Below are 25,026 nucleotides of genomic sequence, written 5' to 3' on the forward strand. Positions count from 1 at the left end.
TATTAGTGGACCAGTTCAACAGTGCAGTTTGCTTGTCAAAACTATAATTTTAGTTCCTGAATATTCACACTGACAATCACCTATTGAGATGTGATGATGTTGAGTTTTTAGATGTGTAGACATTTTCACAAAGAAGTATCAGATAATAGCTTGAATATAGCAAGAAATAATCAGTTGAAAACCACTATTTTTTCACCCCTACTGTGTAGTAGAAACACATTCATTTCACTCACAGTGGAGGGACTGTGGTAGGAAGCTTCTGTCGCTGTGACTTTTGGTGAGAACTTTATTTTCTAGTTCATTGTTAGATGTTTGTGAAATATCTTGTTCTGCTCTTCAAATTATGACAAAATGCTTTATGTTCAACATGCCAGGACAAACTGTATGTGTGAAAAATTGTCCAATGTTATTTTTGTCAACTGAATTGTAGTCTGTATCAGAATTCATTTTTTGACAAAAACATCGCATATTTTACACAGAGCATTGTGTTAATAAGCCAAATCTTTGGATTTCAACATGGGCTTCTGAGAAAAATTAGTCTAGAGAAATTTTTTAACAAAAATTTTATCAAAAGTTTTAAATAATGTCCTTAGGCCATAAACCTGTGTGAAGTGCTGCTACACATGATATAGGGGAGAGGTTTCAAGAGCATGGTTTAGGTTTTTAGTGACGTGTACATAAAATTTTTGTTCGTGGATACAGAGGCATACGTGCATAGATGTAATAGTCTTGACGCATACAGATGAGGGATTCGTATCACAATTTGATGAAATGCTTTATAGGAAGTAACAGAAATAGTTGAAAAACATGAGTGTTACCAATAATATGCAAAATGTTTCTATGGTTTTTGGATTTTAAATGTACCAGTATTTTGGTCATATATGTACTTATAGTTTCCTATATAAATGCCATGTATAAGTCACAAACATGTAATACTGGTATGTATAAATGGTTCTCTGCTCAGGCTGGTCACCAACATGTTGTCCATTACCTGTTTACTCCCTGTACAGTGTAGAATCGTGAAGGGTCAAATCAGGAACATGATTAGTTATTGCAATGTCAATTGAAAGTATTAAAAGTTCTCAGCAGTAGCAATTTCATATCTGTTTAAATATTCTTGAAAAATTCTCAGGAAATTTTAAAGCAAGAGAATGCCTCTTTTCAGGAAGTATGTCCTTCATTTGTGTTCAACTTTACTGAATGAAATAATGCAATTGACACTTATTAGATGGAGAGCATCAAAGCTGCTATATCTCCTACATCTAGGAAGCCCCAGTGCTACAACATGACCCATGACCTCATGATTTTGCGATCAGGTCATTTGTGAAAAGTATCCGTTCAATATGGCCACGTACTGCCACTTTTATGAGTTTGAAAGAATGTTTATTGAAGAAAGTTAATTCTTTGCTTTTCCTTGAGGCAGACACAGACATATAGAAACCCCTTCAGCCATTTTCAACCAAAGATTTCCTCATGCAGAAGTTTCACTTAAATGGACCAGTTCAGCAAAACGATACATTTTAAATTTAGAAACATATGATATCATATGGTGGAAAGATAGTGAAAAATTCTCAGTTCTTGTTGAGCAGGAAACTAAGTGCACACATGTACTGTACAGGATGTCAACTTAAGCAGTTTATGTAATTATATATGGCATGCCCCATTGATCTGGGAATGAAACATATGTGTTTGATGCTTCATTGGACATTATGGATTTAATTTTTGTGCGATCAGTTTGTTTCCCTGGTGATATCTCAAGGTCAGGTGTCAGGTCAAAGTTCAGGGCTTTTGTGACTTCAACCACCCAACACGTGTCTATCAAAACTTTTCAAAACCATAGAATATGATATGCTTCTTCAGATATCTTCTGAGGTTATAATGTAGGTCAAAGTTAAATTATTTATCCAGAGCACCAAGCATGTTCACAAAATACGAGATTTCTATTTAGGCAGGGTACGACTGGTTTGACCTCCCCATTAAATTCAGTTTTGTTTGATAAAAACTGATTTATTTCCCTGAATATCAATAATTGAGATCAATCTCCAATTATACGATTCACTGACCTTGGCTACTAGAAATATAAAATAGAATGTGGTTATTCATCATATAGGGTAAGCAGAATAGTTCTGATAATTCTGCAGTAATCATTTTTCATTCGCAAAGATTTTTCAATATTTCTCTAAATCTCCACATTTTGTCTCTTTATTTTGACTTCCAGGCTTACAGAGATTGCTTGCATCATTAGATCAACTCCAGAACAAAGTCGACGGCAAAGAGGATGACCTGACATTTCTGAAGCATTTATTTCAAAGCCAGGACATCCAAGCCTTGCTCAAGGTAACCCACATTGTACATTGTACCTGTCAAATCCATCCCTTCATTGACCTAGTTTTATGGACGAACTTAAACTGCCTGTTGTAAAACTTAATCCTGCTAGAATGTATCACTTCCCCATGAGCCAAGTCAGTAAAAAGCGATTTTGAGCCAAATCTAAACATATTTTCATCCGCTTACGGCAGTATCTTATAGCAGGTTTGGGCACCAAAAATCATGTGTACAGTATAAAGGCATTCAGGGGCCTGCAAATATTCAAGTTTTTGTGAACAAGTGGTACCTGTTATACCCCACTGGTTGTAACTGATTTGACTTGACAGTGACATATGAACTTGCCAGCTCTTGCCCATCAAAAATTTTTCTCTTCCGCAACAGAGGATAAACCTGTGACCCTCTCTTCTATAGCTGCCAACCAACCAGTGACAATTTGCCACCCATTTCAAAATTTATTTCCTCACATCCTGAATGGCATTTCTAGTTCATTCATTGCAAATGCTACAGATAGACTATCATTTAATATGGTTGTTTCCTTCTCTAAGTTGTAGATTCAATTTATTCCCCAAAGTGTGAAATCAACTGGAAAAAAAAAGAAATCTATGAAATTTTAGAGTCTGTCGTCAAAGTGCTCCCTTTTTAACCCTTTGAGCACTGTAATTTTTCTCTCATAATATCAGGGCAATATTTTATCAATTTTTCTCTATTTTTTCATGATTTTGGACCAAATGAACATAAATTTTTATGAGCTACACTTTTTTGACCAAAATTTTGGGAAATATCTGAAAAAAAATTGATAAGGTCTTAAAGAAATTGTTGGCGCTTTATAGTATAAATGCAACAAAAATAGACTTTGGCACTCAGAGGGTTAAAATATTGACTTTTGGGGTTTTTTTAAACAATGACAGCGTACTCAGATAAGAAAAGCTTCACATTTACATGCATGTGTAGCCTCGGAGTGAATTATATTTGACTTTCAGCATGGATTAAGACGCAGACAGAAATCTTGGCATCACAGTTCAAATCGGGTACTCTTGTAAGAAATGCATCCATTGAAGCGTTCAAATGACTCAGTTTTAATCTAAGCCTGGAGCTCTGCACTGGATTTTTTTTCTCATCGAAAGACGTCAGTCCTGACATTCAGAATGGAAGAAAAATGTGGAACATGAAAATGAAAAATAAATTGTTTGATTGAGCTATAGAATGTACCGAATGTGAGCTTCCGAGATGCAATTCACGTTTTGATTTAAATGTAAAACTACAGCCTACCTAGTTACAAGTTTTGATAGCAAAATGTGAAAACTTGATAAATGCACTGTCTACCGTACACTAAACAAAAGGTTTGTGCGTATTTCAAATGGAAGACGCCGCACATATTTTTCTCGTGCAAACAGCATTTTTACAAATGGCAGTAAGCATGTTAAGATTACAACGGTTCCTCTGTAATTGTCTCGTCACTATTTTGTAAAGTTTCATGAAGACTTGCTCAGCTCCGCAAACTGCCTTCAGGTCATGACATGCTACTTGATCAGGTGTGCCAGTATTAGGTTTTGGTAGGCAGCTAATTATACTAGACCTTGACTTTGGTGTATCAGTGAGCTTACATGCCACCAGAGTTCTCAAATCATTTTCCAGTATTTTCAACCCTTAACCCTTTGAGTGCTGTAATTTTTTCCAACCAAAATTTGAGTGCTACATTTTACCAATTTTTATGAATTTTTCTGTAATTTTTTTATACTTTTGGAGCAAATGGACATAAAATTTCATTGCCTACAGTTTCTTATCGAAATTTTTGCAAAAATCTGAAAAACACTGACTGGGGTACACTTTGTAAAGGCTATAAAAATTGACTTTTGCACTCAAAAGGTTAACAAAAAATAGTGATTTTATGCAGGAAAACACTTTCTTTCATACCTGGCAAACGACCTTACCCTCAACTCTGTCTTAAGTTCCTCGGGGAATACTGAAAAAGGATATAATTGAATTGTATGAATCACGGAGTGAGAGATTATATCTGTCTCAGCTACTCACTAGACTTGCCGTCATATTGATTGAAATATCAGAAAGTTGACAGAAAATGATATTGCTCAGAATTATACAGCTCTGTTTGAATACACTTTTGTAGTTTGCATACTAAGTTGGAAATTTGTTCTCCTCCAGGCGATGATTTGTGTCTGACTTGTGTTCGTTTTTGTGATTTGCTAGAAAAGAAACGCAATAATCTATACATGTAATGAATGGTACAGTGGAATCAAATTCAATGATAAATTCTCGAATTGATCAGAACACAAATTGTTTTGAGTTCCTGTTTGTTTGCCTGGACAAAGGAATTATAATGGAAACTGTGATGATTCATCTAGTACTTGATAAATTTTATCACCGCCGACTGATTTCAGATTGGTTTTAATCAAAAGGAAGATATGCATGTCACTCTGTACTGTGATATTTATGACTTTGCATTGTATCACCATTACAAATGTACCTGATAATTTACAATTTTACTTGTGCTTTGTAATGTAAATTGAAAGAAGCCAGTTTCGGTTATAACAGTCCTAATTTACCAAGCATTTATAACTGTTCAGTGTTGTGGCTGTGACTCAGATGATATGATTAATCAACATTTGGCAAAATTAGTTGAATTTAATGTGTGAATTCTGAAATAGCCTAAAGCATTGTGAGCATCAGAGGCAATCTCTGCTCAGGAAGTACAGCGCCCTCACACAGCCAAATGCTGTAAAACTCTTGTTTTTAAGATTAAACATGTTGTGAAAAGTGTTGTGTTGTCATCAAGGAGACGCTATGTGAGTAAATTACTTTTAATACATCAAAACTTAAAATTGTATGATTCCCTGTACATGATAAAAAGCATTTGGCAAATTTATTGACATTTTTTGTCTTCTTTCTTACTTCAGATTCACAGTAAAGTTTCATCGCATGACAGTATTGAACCATGCCCAGTTGCAGGCAATGCCTCACAAACTGCATACGATGTAAGTACAATTCATTGAATATATTAATTTCAAGTCAAGTTGGTGATGTACTTTACATTGTAAATGAGGTTTTAAGCACTTATTACCTGATATATTTACTGCAAGCATAACCTCTGATACCAGATAAAATATTAAACTATTACACGTGTAAAATCTTCATGAAGTTTAGTGTTAAGAGAATGAGTAACATACCATAGGGAAACCCAGCCTTATCATGCCCATGGTATAAATCTTTGCTTACTTGAGGGTACCTTTAATGATGACAAAATATAGACATGCCCTCTAAAATATGTTGAATTGAACTCCAGCTTAGCATTGGCACAGTATTCCTCAGTTTGGCCAGATATTGCACTGTAGCAAAATTCTTAGGAGTAAAGTGCGTATGTCATGCAAATTCACCCACAGAAAATTTGATTTTAAGAAGGCTTTTGCTGATAGAACACCAGGGGTACCGTTATAATATCCATTATGTACTAACCAACTGTACAGCCAATCATTGCCAAGGGATGTATATATATTCTTGTTTTGAATTTGTCAGTATTTCTTATAGGACAGTCTTCAGTAATTAACGTATAATATTACAACACATGCAGTACAGTTGATTCATCCATCTATCTGTCTGTTACTTCCAGCTTGCAGATGACTTGCGCAATAAACCTACAAACACAGATGCCAAAGAACTCTACCACATATTAGCAAATCCGTTCATTAGGGTAAGTGAAAATATATTTTAGAAAATATACAAAATCAGGAACAGAGATGCCTGAATGGCGTAATGTAGTTATAAATATCACATTTATAGCTCATCGTGTCAATGTTAACCTTTCATTGCATAGTTACTGTGGAACTGTGACCTTTTCATGTTCACTCTGACAGTGGAAGTGACGCTGTTGGATTCAGTGCTTGTGAATTGATGGAGTGCTAGACTTTGTTCTTTTTAAGATTATGGTATTCTGCAACATATGCGTAGCTTGTAAAACTTCAAAGTGCAGCCACAATATACATACGATATGCTGACACATTCAACAGCTCTCCTTGTGTGTCAAATACATTTGATTAAGTAAATCATCATGTTTTCATGCATTGGTGAATTTTTTAAATGTACACATCATTGTCTTTTCTTTAAGGGGAAATTTACCCAGACTTTCTTAGGTAATCAGGTCGTTATATAGTGAAAAATAAACAAAATAGCGTTGGTTTCATTCACTTTCACTTGCGCGTATAAGCGCAGTGGCCACAAGCTGAACGCACGGAAACCGGAAGTGACGTATCAAACTTACTGGTCACAGCGGGTTCAAAGCGAGGTCACTTATGACCAAGCTCTTCTACGCCAAGTAGAGTACGCGTACGCGGTACGCAAACCTCAGCGCTCGACTAAAAAGCATAATGGCGAAGATAATCGGTAATAACTTCAAACCTGAACGAGCAATCGATGATCCAAGACTGACATCGTCAGAAAGTTACAGCGACTCGAGTTCGGAAAGTGACTATTCTAGCTCCGATGACGAAGTTATCAATCATGCCTGTCATTGTCAACCCAATCGCTGTGAAATCATGCCGACACCGAAGTAATGCCAATGCTCTAAAGAGATCGACATTAATTCTAAAAGTGCGAGCATTTTTAATGTGTTACAGAACACCTCGATGTAGCCATGATAAGTCTAGAACCAGCGGTCCTAGCGTTCTGTTTCTAGTGCCTGAGCATACGCACAGTCCCATATGTACAGGCAAAGCACTTGGGGCTGGATATGCCCCGGGCAGTTTTCTTTTAGGCTAGTAGTTCAGTAGTTGGACTTGCAACTTTCGGTAAAAGCAGTCCTTCTCAAAGTGGTATTCGCAGAAAACTTTATTTCTGCTCGACTTTAACATCGACACCGAGTGCTTGGCCCCTATTCTGTAGCCATTCTGTACACTGTAAGTGGAAAAGCTTACAGTTGCACACGTCGACTGCTTCAATGACCAAGTTTACGACGTCACTTCCGGTATTTTAGTACACCGCTGTTTGTTAGCCAGTGAGTGAAAATGAATAAAATCGACTCGAAAGCCTTTCAATGACCATATCAGTTTAATATGCCAAATTAATTTTCAAGGTGAATTTCCCCTTTAATGGATATATCAGCATCTGATGAAATTATCTATCCCTTTGGCAAAAAAATTGGCAAACATATTGGTAAATTGCAAAATTAATACAATTTCCTGACCAAAATGTAATTCTATAATTTTTATAGTGGTTATCATATGCGCTTGATTTCAGACAGGAAATATTTTTAGCCTTCCTTTACAGAATATGAAATGTTAACATTTGCTGGCTGCCAGTACTTTTATTCTGTGTTTGAGCAGAGTTTACATGTACTTGTCTTATTTCCTACCAGTGTGTTTGAACTTGCAACATATTTCATACAATCACAACTACTACAGTACATGTATAATCGTAATTTTGATTTTTGACAATTTTGTCAAATGTAGTATTTCTCATCATCTTTCAGACCCTCCTAGAAGCTCATGACACAATCGCCAACAAAGATTTCCTGCCAAAGCTACCTGATCTGACAGACTTAGATGAAGGTGAACCATCTGTCAAGATTGTCAGACTTGTCAAAAGCAATGAACCACTGGTAGGTAACTTGTTTGGGCTAACCAAGAGCATTGAACCACCAATCATCATCTACAGTCAGATTAAATAATAAAAACAAATAATTGGTGGAAAGTTATCTTTTGGATTGGTGGTAAACCTCAGTTAGTTACTATCCAGAGCCATTGAACAGCTGGTTAGAAAAAAACAAGATGTGTTTTAGAAAAGAAAATTGTATGTAGGAATTTACCACTGCTAATAAACTAGACAAGGACATTGAACCATTGCTTAGTTTGTCAAGGTCAATAACTTACATCAGAAAGAAACTGTTGGCACAACTACTGTTATAGTAGTCAAATGCATTTAAATCAATGGTAATAATTTTTTTCATACAGTGCGTGTAAGCCACTGTGAGACACTGATTTCATGCATTTTTCAATGGGGATGAACTTTATGACATGACTGTATCATTTCTCAATATAATGTAAAGGCATCTGATATTTACTGGGGTTTAATTTCGCTAATTTTGCTGAGAGATGAAAACTGCTAAATTCGAACCCCAGTGAAAATGTTCAATAACAGTAGATTTTATTGTGTTACTGGCATAAGAATCTAAATACCAATGAGATTCACCCATCATAACTCACTAGTGTCATATACTATCTGTGTTACAGGGAGCCACCATAAAATGTGATGAAGAGACCGGTATGATAGTAATAGCACGTATCATGCATGGTGGCGCTGCTGATAGGAGTGGTGTGATACATGTGGGTGATGAGGTTCATGAGGTTAATGGTATACCAGTCAGGGGAAAGGAGCCGGATGATGTTGTTGGTATTCTGGTAAGGAAAATTGGTCAAATTTGTTAGATGATGCTTTTTTTCCATATATGCATTTTTTTGTGAATTAGCAAGACAACTGAACGAAGTGTTGTGAATGTATTATGTCTGGTCTTTTCTAACGAATCCGCGTCTTGAATACATGATGTATTGGTAAGTCCCCTAAGCGTACAACACTACCTTCAAAATGTCAGCATTACAAGATCAGACATGATAAGACTGCAGAATACTTGACCCAAAGGGAAGCATTTTGCAAATCAACATGATCCTAGGGGGTCCAGTTGCTTCAGAAAGCTATGAGAGAACCCCTAAGAAAACCCTATTGCTATGATAATAAAGATTAGCCCCAATATTCTTCAGGTGTTTCCAGGACACGTATTTCTGACAGCTTTAAACCTGTTCACCCTTAATATTCCCTGTAAAAAGGTCAACAGTAACTGTAGATAACAATGAGTTTTGGGCAAAACTATTGTGGTAAAAGGGTTAAACTTCAGCAGACACTGTAGTGATCATTTTTTCAATGGTCTTTTAAAACGTTTTGAAATCTTTATACCAAGAGTATCATATTAAGAGGTAACATCAATGTATCTTGGAACAGAAACAAAACTACAAAGTAACTAAGTAGGTAATAAAAATTGCAGACATGTGAAAATAGTTGCAAAAAGTGTCTGTTTTGTTCTTTCAGGCTGGCATCAATGGCACTATAACTTTCAAGCTTGTTCCGGCAGACATGGAAAACAGACCCTGTAGGGAAAGTCAGGTAAGGATGATCAGAAATTCTTAACTTTTCACGGATCAGGGACACCCATCTATCATTGTGTTCATTTAAACTGTTTCATTATCATGTCAGTACAGATTGCCATTTTGCATCCCACTTTGTTTGGATCATGTTTATTTTCTGAGACATTTCCAGGGTTAAGATGGTATTAGTTTAAAGTATAGCATTCCCTTTCAGAGATTCTGTTCAAAACGTATTTTTAACCCTTTAAATGTCAATGTAAAACAGCAGTGTGTAAATATGACATACTTATAATCTGGACTTGACATTGCAACGCAATTATTATACTATGTGCAAAGTTGTCGTTGTTATAAAAGTCTGTGATTATCTCTCATTTGCACTTTGTATAACCAGCTACTTTTCAGAAAACAGTGCAAGTTAATCCTCTTTCTACCAGGCTATATAGACAAACCACAGAAATAGATACAAATTGGGGGAAAGAGGACTAACCCATAATGCATTGCTTGAGAGCTGAAATCATGTGATCAAATGTAGACATAAACATTGCATATAATTGTTCCCAGGTTCGAATGAGGGCGCACTTTGACTATGACCCGATGGAAGACAGGATCATCCCATGCAAGGAAGCAGGCCTGGCATTTGAAAAAGGTGATATTTTGCACATTGTTAACCAGGAAGACCCCAGCTGGTGGCAAGCACGGAAGGAAGGAGACAGAAATCAAAGAGCTGGTCTCATTCCGGGAAAACAGTTGCAGGAAAGAAGGGAAGCCCTGAAGAGGACAATTCCTGGAAGTCCAATACTCAGAGAAATGGGTAATGAATGGATCACAGATACTATTAAAGTGCAATACAGACATCACGTGTTTGTAGTAAACTTGCCTTCAGAAAATTAGTAGCCACAGTTAAATTGTTACAGATAAAGGAAAGCCAGAATTCTACTGCTGGCATAAATTATTTGAAGCAACTTTAGTTCACCAAGATACATATTATACAAAATAATGACATTTGCTGTAATTTGTCAACAACAACCGAGCAACTGTACATACATACGGTGCGTTGCCAAGACAGATGCTGCATAATTCAACCCTGTTCACTGAAGAGACCAAGAAAAAGGTTGGATCACAGAACAAAGTCCTGTGAATAATTGTCAAAAGCGGCATGTCACTCACCGGGGTTTCAATAGGCATTGCAGTATTTAAGATAAACAACTTTCATTTTCTCTGTAGGGTCACCCAACTTGAGAGGATCAGGGAGGGGAAGCTCTCTTCGAAGTAGTAAACGGAAAACTAGAAAAATTATGTACCATACCAAGGAAAACGACGGTAAGTTACAATAGTTCAAGGGAAGTTTAGTCTCTAAAGTGAAACAAGAAAATCATAAAATTAGGGGAAAAATTTTGTGATTTGAGTCACATTCAAATTTATCTATCTATCTTATCTGTAGGGCACTGTATCCACTTAAAAGTTCCGAAACAGTGACATTACAAACCGGTTTGGGAGAAAAGATTTTGGGTAAATAATACAGCTATGGATTTGGATAATAAAAAGTTGCACTTTGTTTGGAATGCCCAAAGTCCGTTCATACATGCTAACACTAAGCAATCCTTTCATGTATGTGATGAGTTCACCTTTTCTTGATTTTAGAGTACGACAATGAAGAAATTCTTGTCTACGAGGAAGTAATTAAGTACAAACCACCTCCTGGTAGATACAGACCCATAGTGCTTATAGGTGAGTGAGAGAAGAGAATTTGTTACTTTCATTCACTATTAATTGGTCCTACCCAACCTAATTAACTGCTTAATTACAGTCACCATGTACAAATAATCATGATATCAATAAATATTGGTAAACAAATAAACAAAGAAACAGACAGATAAATTCTTGCGTCAATCATGTTAAAGGAGAACCAACTGACCAATTAGATGTCTGCTCGTTTCAACTCATCTTGAACTTCCGTTGACCCATAACTGAATGTCATTCTGTTAATATCGCATACTGTGGGTACAATAAGAGCACTAAACCTGGTGACCAGACATAGATTGCAAATCTTAGTGAGACCAACTCATCCATCAAGGTGCTTGTAATTGCATAGGAGATTGAAACAGTATATATAGGATCAATCTGTCCAAATTGTGTTCATTGTATCAAAAACTGCACTTTTTTATTTGTTATCATAGGTGCACCTGGTATTGGTAGAAATGAACTCAAAAGAAGATTAATTGCCAGTGATCCAAGTCATTTCAAAGCAACTATACCTCGTAAGTTGATGACATCCCATGTTGATAGGTATTCTGTGAACTAAATCATAGAATAGAGAACTAAATATTGTGTTTGTCTCACAATTTGTCAAGTGATGATGATACAGTACCGTGAAATCAGCAAATCTTCAGAGAGCTGTGTCAGGGGCCTGTGTTGTTAATCTCTCCTCATCAAGACAGTGACTATAAAAATGTTAAGTTTCTAGAAAAATAGGCATGGACATTTTAGAATTGCTGGGTTTTACCAACTTTCACCAAGTTCTGTCTGAGAGATTTAGAAAGTTTGAACGTTTTATTTCATTGAATGAATAAGAAAGCGTATAGCTCAAAAATCCTCCTCTTCCTTCTTGAAAGGATGGCATGGCAATTCAGATAATCTTGGACTTGTTCATAAATATTTCTGCATTTTACAGATACATCAAGACCGAAAAAGCCAACAGAAGTAGAGAGCAAAGAGTATCATTTCCTATCCAGACAACAAATGGAAGCTGATATCCAAAATAATAAATTTATAGAACACGGTGAATACAAGGGTAATCTATATGGTACATCTCTAGATTCAATATATGATGTCGTCAATGCTGCAAAAGTGTGTATACTCAACGTCCACCCACAGGTAAGCTTTTGTAACATGGAAGTTAGTTGCTGTTGGTCATACTGCGCAGCTGATTGAGGAATAATTACAGCCATTCTGCCCAGTAGATTCAGTACTTTTGATGTCTCTAAAACTAGTTCAGGAATTCACAGCTTTGAAAATATTTACCCCGCTGCTTTTTTTATCGTTGAACATTCTACGCTGCTTGCCCTTCTGATAACAAGCTTTACCCTTATACTACAATGGTTTTGCCCAAATACATTGTTTACAATGGTATAGCTTAATAAAGTCATTGGGAATCAAGGTGGAAGAGGTTAAATATAATCAGATACATTCATTTAAAAACACTTTATCATACAAAAGGACAAAGTGGCTGTATTTTTACTCTGTACTACTGTCTTAGAATACCTTCTCAAAATCAATCATTTTGTAGATCATATTAATCATGCATTGCGTTAAAAAAACATAACTTACAGAGGCTCGCGGTGTGTGAGAGTACAACCATATGCTCATTGGTACATGTACATATTCCTGTACATACCAGAAATTGTATCATTGCACTCTGATCTGTTTTGTCTAAAAGCAGGGTTAAAGGTCTTTTCGGCTGTCAACTCATTCAGCATGGATCACATTTCAGACCAAATAAATGACCTCTCAAATACAAAATGACAAAAATAATCAACAAAGAAGCAACCTTTTGCTTTAAAGCCGCACTTTTCAATCCCAGGTTCTCGCATTAGTGGAGTTCTCCTCCCAGTCAAACACATGGCCAGTACGATGTTTGATTTCTATAACATTAATTACACAAACTGATCTCCATCTTTTGTCACATTTTGCTAATCCTGCAAACAGAGCTTATATAACCGTTTGATTGACAGTCGGTTCAAATTGCCAACGGTCATTTGTTCCCCAGCACCACACTCGAATTTCCTGAAAAAGCATCGTCCAGTCAAGTTAGAATTTGAATATAACCACAGGGTTTGATCGGCAGCAGCTTCGTGCTAACCACTTGGCAGTCTGTCAACGTTTTTGCGGTCGGAAAAAACTAAAAAGTGGCATTTTCTGGAGCGTGTGCCCTCATGTTACCTGTTTGGTGTCCACTTACACAGTGAACGCCGCCATAGGTTGGCACCCTTTTAAAGGGAGGCTCCGGCTTTAAACAGACAACACAAATATAAAAGAAGTAAGGCATCAGAATTTATTTTCAGCTAGAGCTCATAGGATAACTTTATGCATCGGGCTCCTGTGAAACTTAGATATATTTTGGTCTTACAGTGAACTCAAATAAGCATACCTTGGGGTATCTTTACAATAGATATCCTATGAATGTATTACAAATATTTTCTACAAAATGTTTAGATTCAAGCCCTACTTTGTAAAAATGGTGATTGTATGCTGCCAACAGTCCAGCTTAGGGGACTTTTAAAGAGGAAATTCCCCTACAAAAGGGGGATTATGGTAAGACTATGCAGATGTGAAAAAGCCACGCTACGGGTAAGACGCATTCGATTTACTCCGAGATTTCAAGAAATTCGACGGGTGAACGGCGTCAATTTCCGTCCAATCTCATACATGACACCTGTGAATGTATAGCGACTGCCTTTATGTCGAAAAAACGTTGAAAAACAATGTTATTTAATACAGAGAACGCATATTTTCACAAAGCGTGGGTCCAGAATGTCCATTTGACCTCTGTTCTAAATGTTAATGTATGCTGCCAATCATGATTACTCAAATTCAAATTGCGGCCTGGGCGATCTTGATCCCTGCCGAGCACAACTAACAAAGCGTACTGACTTATCACTAAAATCACCGTTATGTACCTAAACATACGCATACACAGCCACATACAACGTACACGATAAGACACATGTAATGAACACGCAAGAAACGGCATTTTCTTTTTGGAGTGATTGGTGGTCTTGAAAAAAACGTTTTGTATGTGTTCCTGTAAAAAGTTATGAACATTGAGAGTCTTCACACGTCGTTTTGAAGGCAATCACAATTTCATTTTTTCCTTCAGGCATCGAAACTGAATCTTTTGACTCACATTTTGAGGAAGTACCTTTGGCATTGTGACAAGTTTGGTCATGTTTATATCAGTTGATTCAATTCAGTTGAGCTGAGTGGAATTAAAATTTCAGTGTCGATTACATCGTTGCCACTATTGCGTTGTAGATCGATCATCCATACTCGAGTACTCATCGACGACGACCACGGCCCTGCACAGCTGTCCTGGGGGACTCATCAGCGTCATTTACTTTCTTTACCAATGTATTTCAAAATATTTGGCTGACCATTGTCACAGATTACTAGTAGTTTCCTTTGTTGAAGATTCTGGCTTACATATCGGAACAGCAAGCAGCGTATGTATAGTATTCAAATATGTAGGCTCATCTATGGAACTACGGCAACTTTTCCACAACGTCTCAGTCACATGTCATTTGCATATTACGAACGGTCGTCGATGTTTTCCGAGGTTACCTATCCGAGGTAACCGGATATGCAATCTGCGCTTACTACTATACTTCGGGTCATGCATACCAAACTCTAAACTGGGGATCGTAACGTTTTAAATCAGTTTTACTCAAAATTTCTTCACCCTTTCCTGTGATTTGTTCGAAATGCCAAAATTACACTGAAAATAAGCTTACGAATGGGTGAAGATTTGTTTTTCAAATTCACAAGTTTTTTTCCCGTTGCAAGCTGCGTGTAACCCGGCCGCGTGACCGGCCATTATCTACATCACTGCCAACCAAAAAAGCCATGGCATAAAGCTACAAACAGTAGAAGGTTCTAACTTACGATTGCTTACGATCACAATCTGCTGCCGTCCTTAGAGACTATCATCTATTTGCTAGACTTTCCCCTTATTTTTTATATGTCTAGTTTGCGCGCTTGTACCGAGCACGAGATGTTCAGGGCTAGATTTAAACTCAATACAGTGCCCGAGGAAATTCTCTCCTGAACCAAGTCAAGACCTTCGTTTTCTATCTTCCTTCCGAAGCTCGTAATACTATGTCCATTTCAACTACTGGCTTCCATCACAGCGCTTTCACATTCAAATCACCCGCTGCTGTTGTGAGAAAGTATCCGTTCCGTGTTGATGAACGCCGGGGGGTTGAAACCAGGGGGTTGAAAACCGGGTTCCGTTTGAAATCGCAACGGAATATGCACACATCTACATAGACGCAAAAAGGTTAGCAGAAATTCAGAGATGTATTGAAAGCCATACATCGTTGCTGTTTATTGAGTAAATTGTATGATGGAAATTCGTCTCCGAACTCGGCGATACATGAGCGGCCATTCTGTTTCATAACTTCCTATACATGTATTTCTATTGCATACCACAGCGGTCATCGCATCGCTGTCTATCGAACCACAAAACGACTGTGATTTGAATTCAGTAAATTTTGATTGGATTCGAACTCACAACGTACGGCATACAGTCACCTTAGTAGCGAAGAAATCACAGTCAGGGAAGGTCTGTCGACCAGACCACAGCCCCTCGACCAGTACTCCACCCTAGTTATAATGTAGTCTCGAATTGTGTGAACCCTACACACTTCCGTAATATTCAGGCAGAGGTGATTATCGGTAGTTCCTGGTGTAAAAGATAGTTTATGTTTCTCTGATAAGCCAACGACTAAGCAAGTGTTTAACCATCCCGCCCAGTGTTTGCCAACAACCGACGTCACTACGACGTTGCCTATTGTGCGCCCACGGCGCTGGACTTTCCTCTTTAAAGAATTCAAAGTGCTGTCAATAACCAGCTTTGCAGACAATAACACAAAATAAGTTTGTTTGAAGTTCTTTAATTTGTTCAATCCTTTGAATTTTTGATTTTGTCTTTAACCTGTACACTCAAGTTCCCTGTTGATAGGTCCTCACCATTGATAGCAAATGGTCTGGGCCAAATGATGTTGGTAAAAGGCTTAAAGTCACTCTGCAGTCATGACATACGTATGGTGGCATTCAAAAATCAAGGTGATTTGGTTTATTCATAAACCTATTCTGTTTGGCATCACTGTTAATTGTAGGCCCTGAAGATGTTGAAGATATCTGATGTGAAGCCGTATGTTGTGTTTGTCAAACCACCGTCATTAGAAAGACTACGAGTGACCAGGCTACTCTCAAATGCCAAGTCAACATTAGACGCAACGTTGACAAGAACATTTACGGTAAGTTTCAAACAAACATCTATCATTGTCGTCCCTTCTGTTCATTGTGATATACAATGAATATTGAGAAATACTGTGTTAGTAACCCATTGACATAATCACTGACTTACTATCAGATCAATACTCTCTCTGAAACATTACAATCTGATCCAGACATCTGTTTATTACATGTATATGTATATAGATATGACAAAGATAAATTCATTGAGGTTTTTAAATTTGATTAAATTGTTTGGACATCTCGTACAATAGAAGGCACACCAATCATGATACAGTTTATATGTACATGATTTACAGTCATGTATTGATATGTGACAGAACTTATAGGGTTTTTGCTGATTTTTTTCTTACCCTTAACCCTTTCACCACCATGGTTTGGCCCAAACCCATTGTTATCAATGGTAATTGTGGACCTGTATACATGGACTTGGGGGTGAACAGGTTAAGGTAGAATGCGCTACTGGGACAGATATTCGAACTCTCAAATTTTTACAATTTTCTGATCTACCACTTATGGGGGCTCATTTTAAAGAAGTACGATCGGAAAAAGTAAAAGTAATGTCAATTTTTTCAAATGGGGATTTTGAATACCTACATATGTGGAATAGTCCAAAACTGGGAAAAAAACATGGGGTCACCACGCTTGTTTTCTTACGAAATGACATTAAAAATTCACGGTTTTTCACAAAATCACTAAAAATCAACAAAACAGGTCATCATTTTCATATTTATATCATGATTGCATTTTTCACGTTTACACTGTAAAAGAATAAAGAAATTATAAACCTAAGCTACTTTGAAGATTTTACTTACATTAAAATTGAGTTAAAAAGTCATCATATTTATTTTTTAACCAAAATTGCAACAAATATGCCCCAAATTTTAGGAATGGGAGAGGGTAATTTATTAATTATTGATAGTTTCTACTAATGTCAATTTTCCCAAACTTTGCCAAATAATAGCACTTTTTGTGAATTTTCCAAAACCACATTTTGTTTAGTAGGTCACCGAGCTCGATTTTTCACAATTTTGCAAAAACTTACTAGGATTTACAGGTTCTGGCGATAAACCATGCTCTCCCGGGTTCGTCGCACGAGGGCGCTCTTCAAATGCCGCTGACCTGCCGTGGCTACCTGCAGTGGCCCTGTCCAGGCATGGTCATGATTTAAACCTACCATTAAACTTTAATGAGAGGGAAATGACAGAACAAAGCAAAGACTTTTAGGTTCTTCTACTTTTAGAGTCTATACATTAATACAGCATACAAAAAATCACGTAATATTTATTGCCGTAACGCTTATCGGTGGGGATTAGGTTGACTTCGCTGCAGGCTAAGTAAGTTGTCACACACTATACCGAGGCCGTGAACTTGGCGTTTCTCCAATACACGATGACAATCGTAAAGGCAAGCCCACAACTGACACAAGTGTCAAGATTTTCGGCTAGTTCACTCAAATCGACTATGCGACGGCCATTCTTCCATTCTCCGGTAGGTCTACTAGCGACACTATCATTGGAATTAGGCCTATAACCACGAATAGCAAATCAGACGTCACACTTCTGATTTACGCTGTACAGGCTACGGTCATGTTGCATTTTTTTTTTATCTCTTTGCTGAATTCTCGTACCTTCCAGCGTGTTTTGAGGGCACGCTGAACATTTTCTCGGTGCGATTTTCCTTTACCTGCAGACGACATTTTGTACAACGCAAAAACGTTCGGAACGTCACTATGCGCGCGTGGTTACTATGGATACATTTCTGCGCGGAAATCGGCGCAGTACGCTTATATTTTTCCGATCGTACATCCTTAAAGCACTTGGAACAAGAAAAACGTTTACCTTCTCCTTTTTTTGGAACATCGAAAATTGAATTTTTTGCCATAGAGTTAACACAGGGATGGCAACAGCCATCTTGAATTTCAAATATCGGTAAATGTCAGGTAGTTTGTATCTATAGTTCCAAACTTTGCACTTTGACCCGTGATTTTTATTCTTGATGTGGTAATTAAAAGTTTCATTGAGGAATGTTTGAGCAAAAGTTGAAGTCTTTCACTTTCTAGGCACATAATACCTTAAATGTTTGTTAATTTTGTTCAGTCCTTTTAATTGGAAAAAATATTAAAATTTGAGCATTCAGTTATAATATCTAAATTTTTTTTTTCCTCTGACCTCCTACAGGATGAAGAACTACAAGAGATGCTTGCCACAAGTCAACGGATAGAGTCTGTGTACAGCCATTACTTTGACTATGTCTTGGTCAATGACGATTTACAGGTTGCTTATAGTGAATTACGGGTGATAGCTTATAAGATTGAGAATGAGCCACAGTGGGTGCCATCATTCTGGGTCAGATAGTGACTGGAAAATTTTATGTAACCAAGACCGTCTTTGGTGTCAGGAATTAGAATGAGATAATCAGTTTTAACCTGTTCACCCCTATTTCCTGTAAACTGGTCCACACTCACCATTAATAACAATGGGTTTGGGTCAAACCATGGTGGTGAAAGGGTTAAAGCACAGCTGCAACAGTTTTGTGTTCAACATGCTGGGAACACTGAGAAATTTGGCATGAACATCACCTGGTAGAAGATTTTTGAGAAATGGGGAAGACTTTTGGTATTCTGGCTTTATGATCTAGTCATCCTACCCGTAGACATGACTGTTGGATCAAATATCCGTCGTTTTCCATCGTCAGACAGATTTTACTGCAGGGTACTATGGTGCTCCCCTCAAAAAAATAGATGTCTCATTGTATCTATGAATAAATGGACAGTTCCATTCAAAAACTAGGGTGGGTAAGTTGAACATCCCATCACACTGATATCACATTTTTCCCAAGAGAGTGATGTCAACCCAGCAATTGTCAGTGCTTTTCCATCTTCCCACAATTAAGATATGACAGCCACACTAGTTTCCAGTGATATTTTTGTGGTGTATCTTTTAACCTATCATTACAAAACAACTCCACCGATTGCGGAATCAACTCTTCAGACTTTATATCACACATTAAATTGTTATTTTAAAATCAACACACATCTTGTTCTCATATCAATGAAAAATAAACGTCCTGTATAAAGTTGAGGCAATTATATATGTGTATATATTCATTGTTGATGTCCAACAAATATTCTTGGTCTTTATAAACTGTGGGAAAAAATGATTTCAGAGATAGTGTCTCTGTGTGTGATTTGTGAACCTGCTGGTAACTTTATTGCTCAAATTGTTAATTAATTCACATTGATGCCTGTTACATTTACTTTTGTCACGGTTCTTGTTTGCATGGTACACAGTTTCTCTATCCTATGTCTCTCCAAGGACACTCCCAAGATAAAAGTCCTCAGACATTTGGTTTCAGCATAATTTGTAGCTGAATTTTTAGGCCAGTAGCGAAAACAACAACTTCAGCAATAAAGTTATTAATGTAAAATTTCAATGTGTAACGATGCATTTAGGTCTGTAGGTGTTCGTCCAAATCTGAGCACAAATTGTCAGTCTTCAAAACACTGCTTGTGCTCATAACACTGATGTAATCCGACTGATCTTCAGTTAATCTTGGTGATGCAAGTTTTTTGAGTGCCACTGACCATTATCTTATGCTAGATTTTAAAGATTTTTAGCCCTGTCCACCACTTCATCATGAACTTCCCACAATGCATATGTATTATTCAGTGGATTGCATGATGGGATATCATATACAATGTAGGGAGGCAATATTGCATTTATTTCTACCTCACTCTGTGCGTGAATTTCCTTCTCCTAGTGAAAATACCGTACATCAGTCCTAATATTCATTAAATACACTTCACTGTAGATTAAAATGATAATAATTGTTAAGAATGTCTCATGATTGATAACATTTTATCATCAGTAATACACTTTACATTTGAAATCAACTCCTGTGTTTATGCAATTCTTGCAATATTGTTGTTCTCAGGGCTAATCCACCAGTAAAACATAATCCGTGAATAAAATCTAATAATCTATCAATGATGGTCAGTGGCACCTCATGAACTTGATCATCATAAATATCTTGTACAAACTGTACCTCATTTTGCATGCCGAAAGCATTATCGGTCAAAGGTCATCATTTTACCTCAAAGACCGGCCATATCTCCATGTTTAAGACATTTCTATCGTACATGTAAGTCTGTTATTTTAACTGAAAAACCTGAACTGTACATGTGAAATTTTTTTAGATATTACAAGTTCATGTGGGAGTCATACATGCTTTGTATGTCTGTTGTAAATTACAGAATTTTATACGTCTGTCTATACATGTTCTAAACTCTTAGCAAACAGTGGCTAATTTATATCACAATCAACTCAGTGGCCGTGAATGTTTTTTCACAGAGTATTTGTAAAGTGACAAAAGAACAATTTTCGTTCCGTTTCTGCACAAAAATCTATTGATAAGAAGTATGTATCATGGACAAGAACAGCTTAAAATAATCTTAAGTATCGTCGGGAACATAATTTTGATAGTTATAAGGCCAAATAAAATGCTGATAGTGTGCAATTATGGGCTGTAATTTGTTTTCAAGAAGCTTTTGCAGTATACTGAGTCAAAACAGGACACTCTACTTTTGAAATACTGACTGATAATTGACAATCAGGCTTCAAATTGTGCTGGCAAAGTTATCGCAACTATAGATATCTACAGGGACACTGCATGATCACTTTCAACCTTATCACTCCCTTTTGTAAATCTAAAGGTCCAACCTTTCCTGGCTGTATGCTGTAGGGTTTTACTAGTGCTAATATTAAAGGGGTATAAACAACTACAAGCGAGGGACTTTTAAACAATCAATGTCAGAAGTGTCATTATACAACATGCATTACATCGGAAGTCTTTCAAAGTCTGATTTACCTTCAATGATATTTTGAGGTTCATAGTTATTAACGTCAATCCATTTTATGTCCAATTTTACTTTGACGATTTTAACAACTTCTGAACATTATGTTCTGAACAGGAAGTACATTATACATTATTAATAGTTCTGCAAGTGGATTTTTTAAGTTTATTTATGTGATAAATTATTGATTTGTACCATTATGATATGCCATTTTGCCATGACAAGACAAAACATTTTTCAGAAAGTGAAACAATATTGTAGTATTTTAACTGATCGATTTTCACTTTAAATCTATCTTCTTAGAATGTGAATATTGTAAAGAACACTATTTACTAAATTTTTTCATGTATTTGACAAGGGAACGTGAATTAACAGCTGACTTCCAATGTCAAGATGGGTAAAGGAGGCACAAAATTTTATTGATCATCGACTTGATTTTATGAAGCAACTCAGAGGTGTACACAAGCATTGTGAACTGAGGCATTGGTTTCAGCTAAACGTTTCAACACTCTGAGAATGTGGTATGTATTCACTGATGTAACACAGTTCGTATTTGCTCTCTAGCATGTCACTCACATAACTTGCCTCTATCTTATATGTGGCCAACCGACAATCTTGTAGATCATTTCTGTTCAAATTTGTTAAGCTGAAAGAGAAAAAGAATTGATGTTTTGTCAGTACAGACATCATCTGAAAACTTGTCATAAAAACTCTCCTTGACCCAAATACTCTGTTAACCCTTTGAATGTTGTAATTTTTGCCACCAAAATTTTAGTGCAACATTTTAAAATGATCACGAATTTTCCTACATTTATTTTGATAATTTTGGACCAACTGGGTATCACTTTTAAATGGCTACAGTTTTTGATCAGAATTTTGGGAAAAATCTGAAAAAAATTGACTGGGTTACATTTTATGAATGCGACAAAAATTAACTTTGGCACTCAAAGGGTTAATCCCAGTAATCGTCTGCTTCAAGTGGATGCTACCTCACAGGGTATTCTCTGAATACAAAATTTCTGCTATCTTTGAATCATTTAAGGATTTTATGGAAATGTCTTTGCATCAGCATTATACTAGAATATTTAAAATGTAAAGTTCTCCTGCATCTAAGTCAACATTCTTCGGTCAGTGGTACATCAGTTCACTTGAAAGGGCAACTGCTACCTCATCCAGTGTACAGCAAAACTTCACTTCGCTGTACTGCCAATTTGTACTTTTAACAGAGTAGAACTCACAAACCAAACATTCTAGATAGTTCTAGTATAAAGCCATTTCGTTCTCATTTTATGCTTGTTTCTTTCAAAATATGCAACGTACAGTGGAGAAAAAATGGCATGATAATGAATATACACGAAATCAGAAAGTAAAATGTCACGCAATGACAAAATATTGATGATAAGGATGACTGTAAATGATATGAAAAACTGAAAACTGAATTAAAGCCTCAACCATCTTAATATTTGTACCTGTATTTGAGATCTTGTATCAGATCAATTCTACCAACTCTAAAATTCCTATACAATACATACATGTATGTCACACATTCCCGATATATAAAGCTGGAATCTTCAAGTTTATCGAATAGTTTCGTACTGTATCTAATTCTGAGAGTCCTACTCTACCACTTCAGCATAAGCAATTTTGCTTATAGGTTTATGTCATTGGTAACATGAGTCAACAAACTCATTGAGATGACAGATGACCAACTCAAAGACAAACAAAACATCATACCTTCAATCTTACATTTCATAGAGACAGATTAGAATACAGTTCTGATATTTTGCTGTATTATTAAAAAAATCAGTTGTCAGTTATGTTTTTCTTACATGTTGTACACTATATTTGTAATTTATGCCAAGACGCCTGAAGAGAATGACTTGACATCTCAGAAATCTTCAAGTTGATTCTTTTCATAGGATATTATATGGTACTTGTGATTTGAATCCTAATTTCAAATCAATGTGAGATGAAAGGTTAAGTTGTTTGAGGATGGTAGTTGGTACTGTAGTTAGTTTGAGTCAACCACAGAGAATAGGATAGCATTCACCTTTAATATTAAGGTAGAACGTGCCTCAGAGACAGACATTCGGACTCTCAAACTTTTACAATTCTCTCCTGATATACCACTTGTGGGGGTTCATTTTAAAGCTCTTGGTGTAAGAACACTTTCAATCTGCTTAGTTTTTCGAAATTTGAAATTTTTGTTTCTCCATTAGGTTAACACAGGGATGGTGGCCATTTTTAATTTCAACTATCGGTAAATCTTGGGTTATTTGTTTCTCTAGTACCAAAATTTGCATGGTAACCCCCGATTTCTCTTGATTTTGAAAGAGAATGGTTGAAATATTTCTTAGGGAAAGTTTGAGCAAAGTTTAAGTCTTTCACTTTCGAGGCGCATACTACCTTAACCAATGAACTGAGCCATCAACTGTTACAACATCAGTGCAGAGAAAAAGACTCATAAATGTAATTTGATTAATTTTTGACATACACAAAAGGAAACATGGGTTAGATCATTGACAAAACATCTGTGTGAAAGAAGCATACAGCCCTGTTTTATCCGGACACCTTTCAATGAACGTATTGACCTAGGTATATTGAAAAAGTGATCTGATCGAATGTTTTCTTCTGTACATAGTAGAGATAGAATATGACAGTGAGGCTTATTTTTAAGTTTATTTGAAAAAAAAAATTCCTTTTAGATCTTGTAAGTCTTGCAATAGATTCAGTATATAGCATTTTAAACATCTCATACAGGCACGTATTTTACATTGACAAGAAATATATAGTAAGTTATATCAGTTTTATGCCAACATTTGATTTAAATTTCATGTAATCATTTATCACTTTACAAGACATATTTCATGGGAACAAGTTTCAATTCTTCACATATTTTACTTTCCGTGACCTTTTATCGCCAATAATATTTGTATTGATGCAATTTATTTTATTTGTTTTTACATAATCATTCTACAAGATACAGTAACAAGTAAATAAACACTTCTTTGTAAAACATCGACTTGTTTGTGTTCACTGTTCACAGTTGCCCGGGTCATTGACTTTTTTTTTTCACGGATTAAATTCTTTCATCATCAAATATTTCCCCAATTTTCATGAATTAGTGAAAACTAACTCACCAACTGGACACCAAAAATTTACTTGCTGGAGTACGTGTATCTCCAATTGTTATTTGTAGTCTTAATTTTAAGAATTTAAAGTGATGTTTTTAAACCTTGTTATGTAAAGAACAAGTTGACCCCTTGGCGTCTGGTTCACAGTACAGTTTACAGGGTGTAGTCTCTCCAGTTTATACCCTTTCACCCCATATTGCTCTACATGGGTCCAAAGTTAACTTGTTAAACAATGGGATTGGGCCAAACCATGGTGCTGAAAGGGTAAGACAACGAGGCCGTACCAAATAATTTTATGAGTTGAATATTGGTCACATTTTCAAGTATATTGACCCAAACTATTTTGCTGAAAGTTAAATGGTAGTATCTTTGTAGCTGGCACAGTGATTGCTAACGCAATATAAAAAGAAAGTTAAAAATGGGAAGAAAACACATTCCCGCACCAGGTGCAGAGAGTTCATGTCACAGGAATGCATGAGATAAGATCCTTTCTCAGGAAAAAATGCATTTTCTCTTTATTGATTATGATGTCAAC

The 25,026-nt window shown here is 36.4% G+C and overlaps 1 protein-coding gene across 2 annotated transcripts in view; it reads left to right on the top strand.

Moving 5' to 3' along the window:
• LOC139143629 (MAGUK p55 subfamily member 7-like) overlaps positions 1 to 24,373 on the top strand; it is a 65,690-nt gene extending 41,317 nt beyond the window's left edge. For both annotated transcript variants that reach the window (XM_070714118.1, XM_070714119.1), the window contains 13 exons: positions 2,219 to 2,337; positions 5,241 to 5,318; positions 5,951 to 6,031; positions 7,805 to 7,933; positions 8,565 to 8,732; positions 9,415 to 9,489; positions 10,032 to 10,281; positions 10,695 to 10,790; positions 11,112 to 11,198; positions 11,648 to 11,728; positions 12,142 to 12,344; positions 16,364 to 16,504; positions 18,683 to 24,373. In XM_070714118.1, coding sequence (XP_070570219.1) covers positions 2,219 to 2,337; positions 5,241 to 5,318; positions 5,951 to 6,031; positions 7,805 to 7,933; positions 8,565 to 8,732; positions 9,415 to 9,489; positions 10,032 to 10,281; positions 10,695 to 10,790; positions 11,112 to 11,198; positions 11,648 to 11,728; positions 12,142 to 12,344; positions 16,364 to 16,504; positions 18,683 to 18,859 — 1,685 coding nt within the window. In that variant the 3' untranslated portion in view covers positions 18,860 to 24,373. The remainder of the gene's footprint in view (positions 1 to 2,218; positions 2,338 to 5,240; positions 5,319 to 5,950; positions 6,032 to 7,804; positions 7,934 to 8,564; positions 8,733 to 9,414; positions 9,490 to 10,031; positions 10,282 to 10,694; positions 10,791 to 11,111; positions 11,199 to 11,647; positions 11,729 to 12,141; positions 12,345 to 16,363; positions 16,505 to 18,682) is intronic.
• Positions 24,374 to 25,026: the final 653 nt, after the last annotated feature.

The sequence above is a fragment of the Ptychodera flava genome, chromosome 11 (genome assembly GCF_041260155.1).
Source record: "Ptychodera flava strain L36383 chromosome 11, AS_Pfla_20210202, whole genome shotgun sequence".
Taxonomy (NCBI): Eukaryota; Metazoa; Hemichordata; class Enteropneusta; family Ptychoderidae; genus Ptychodera; species Ptychodera flava.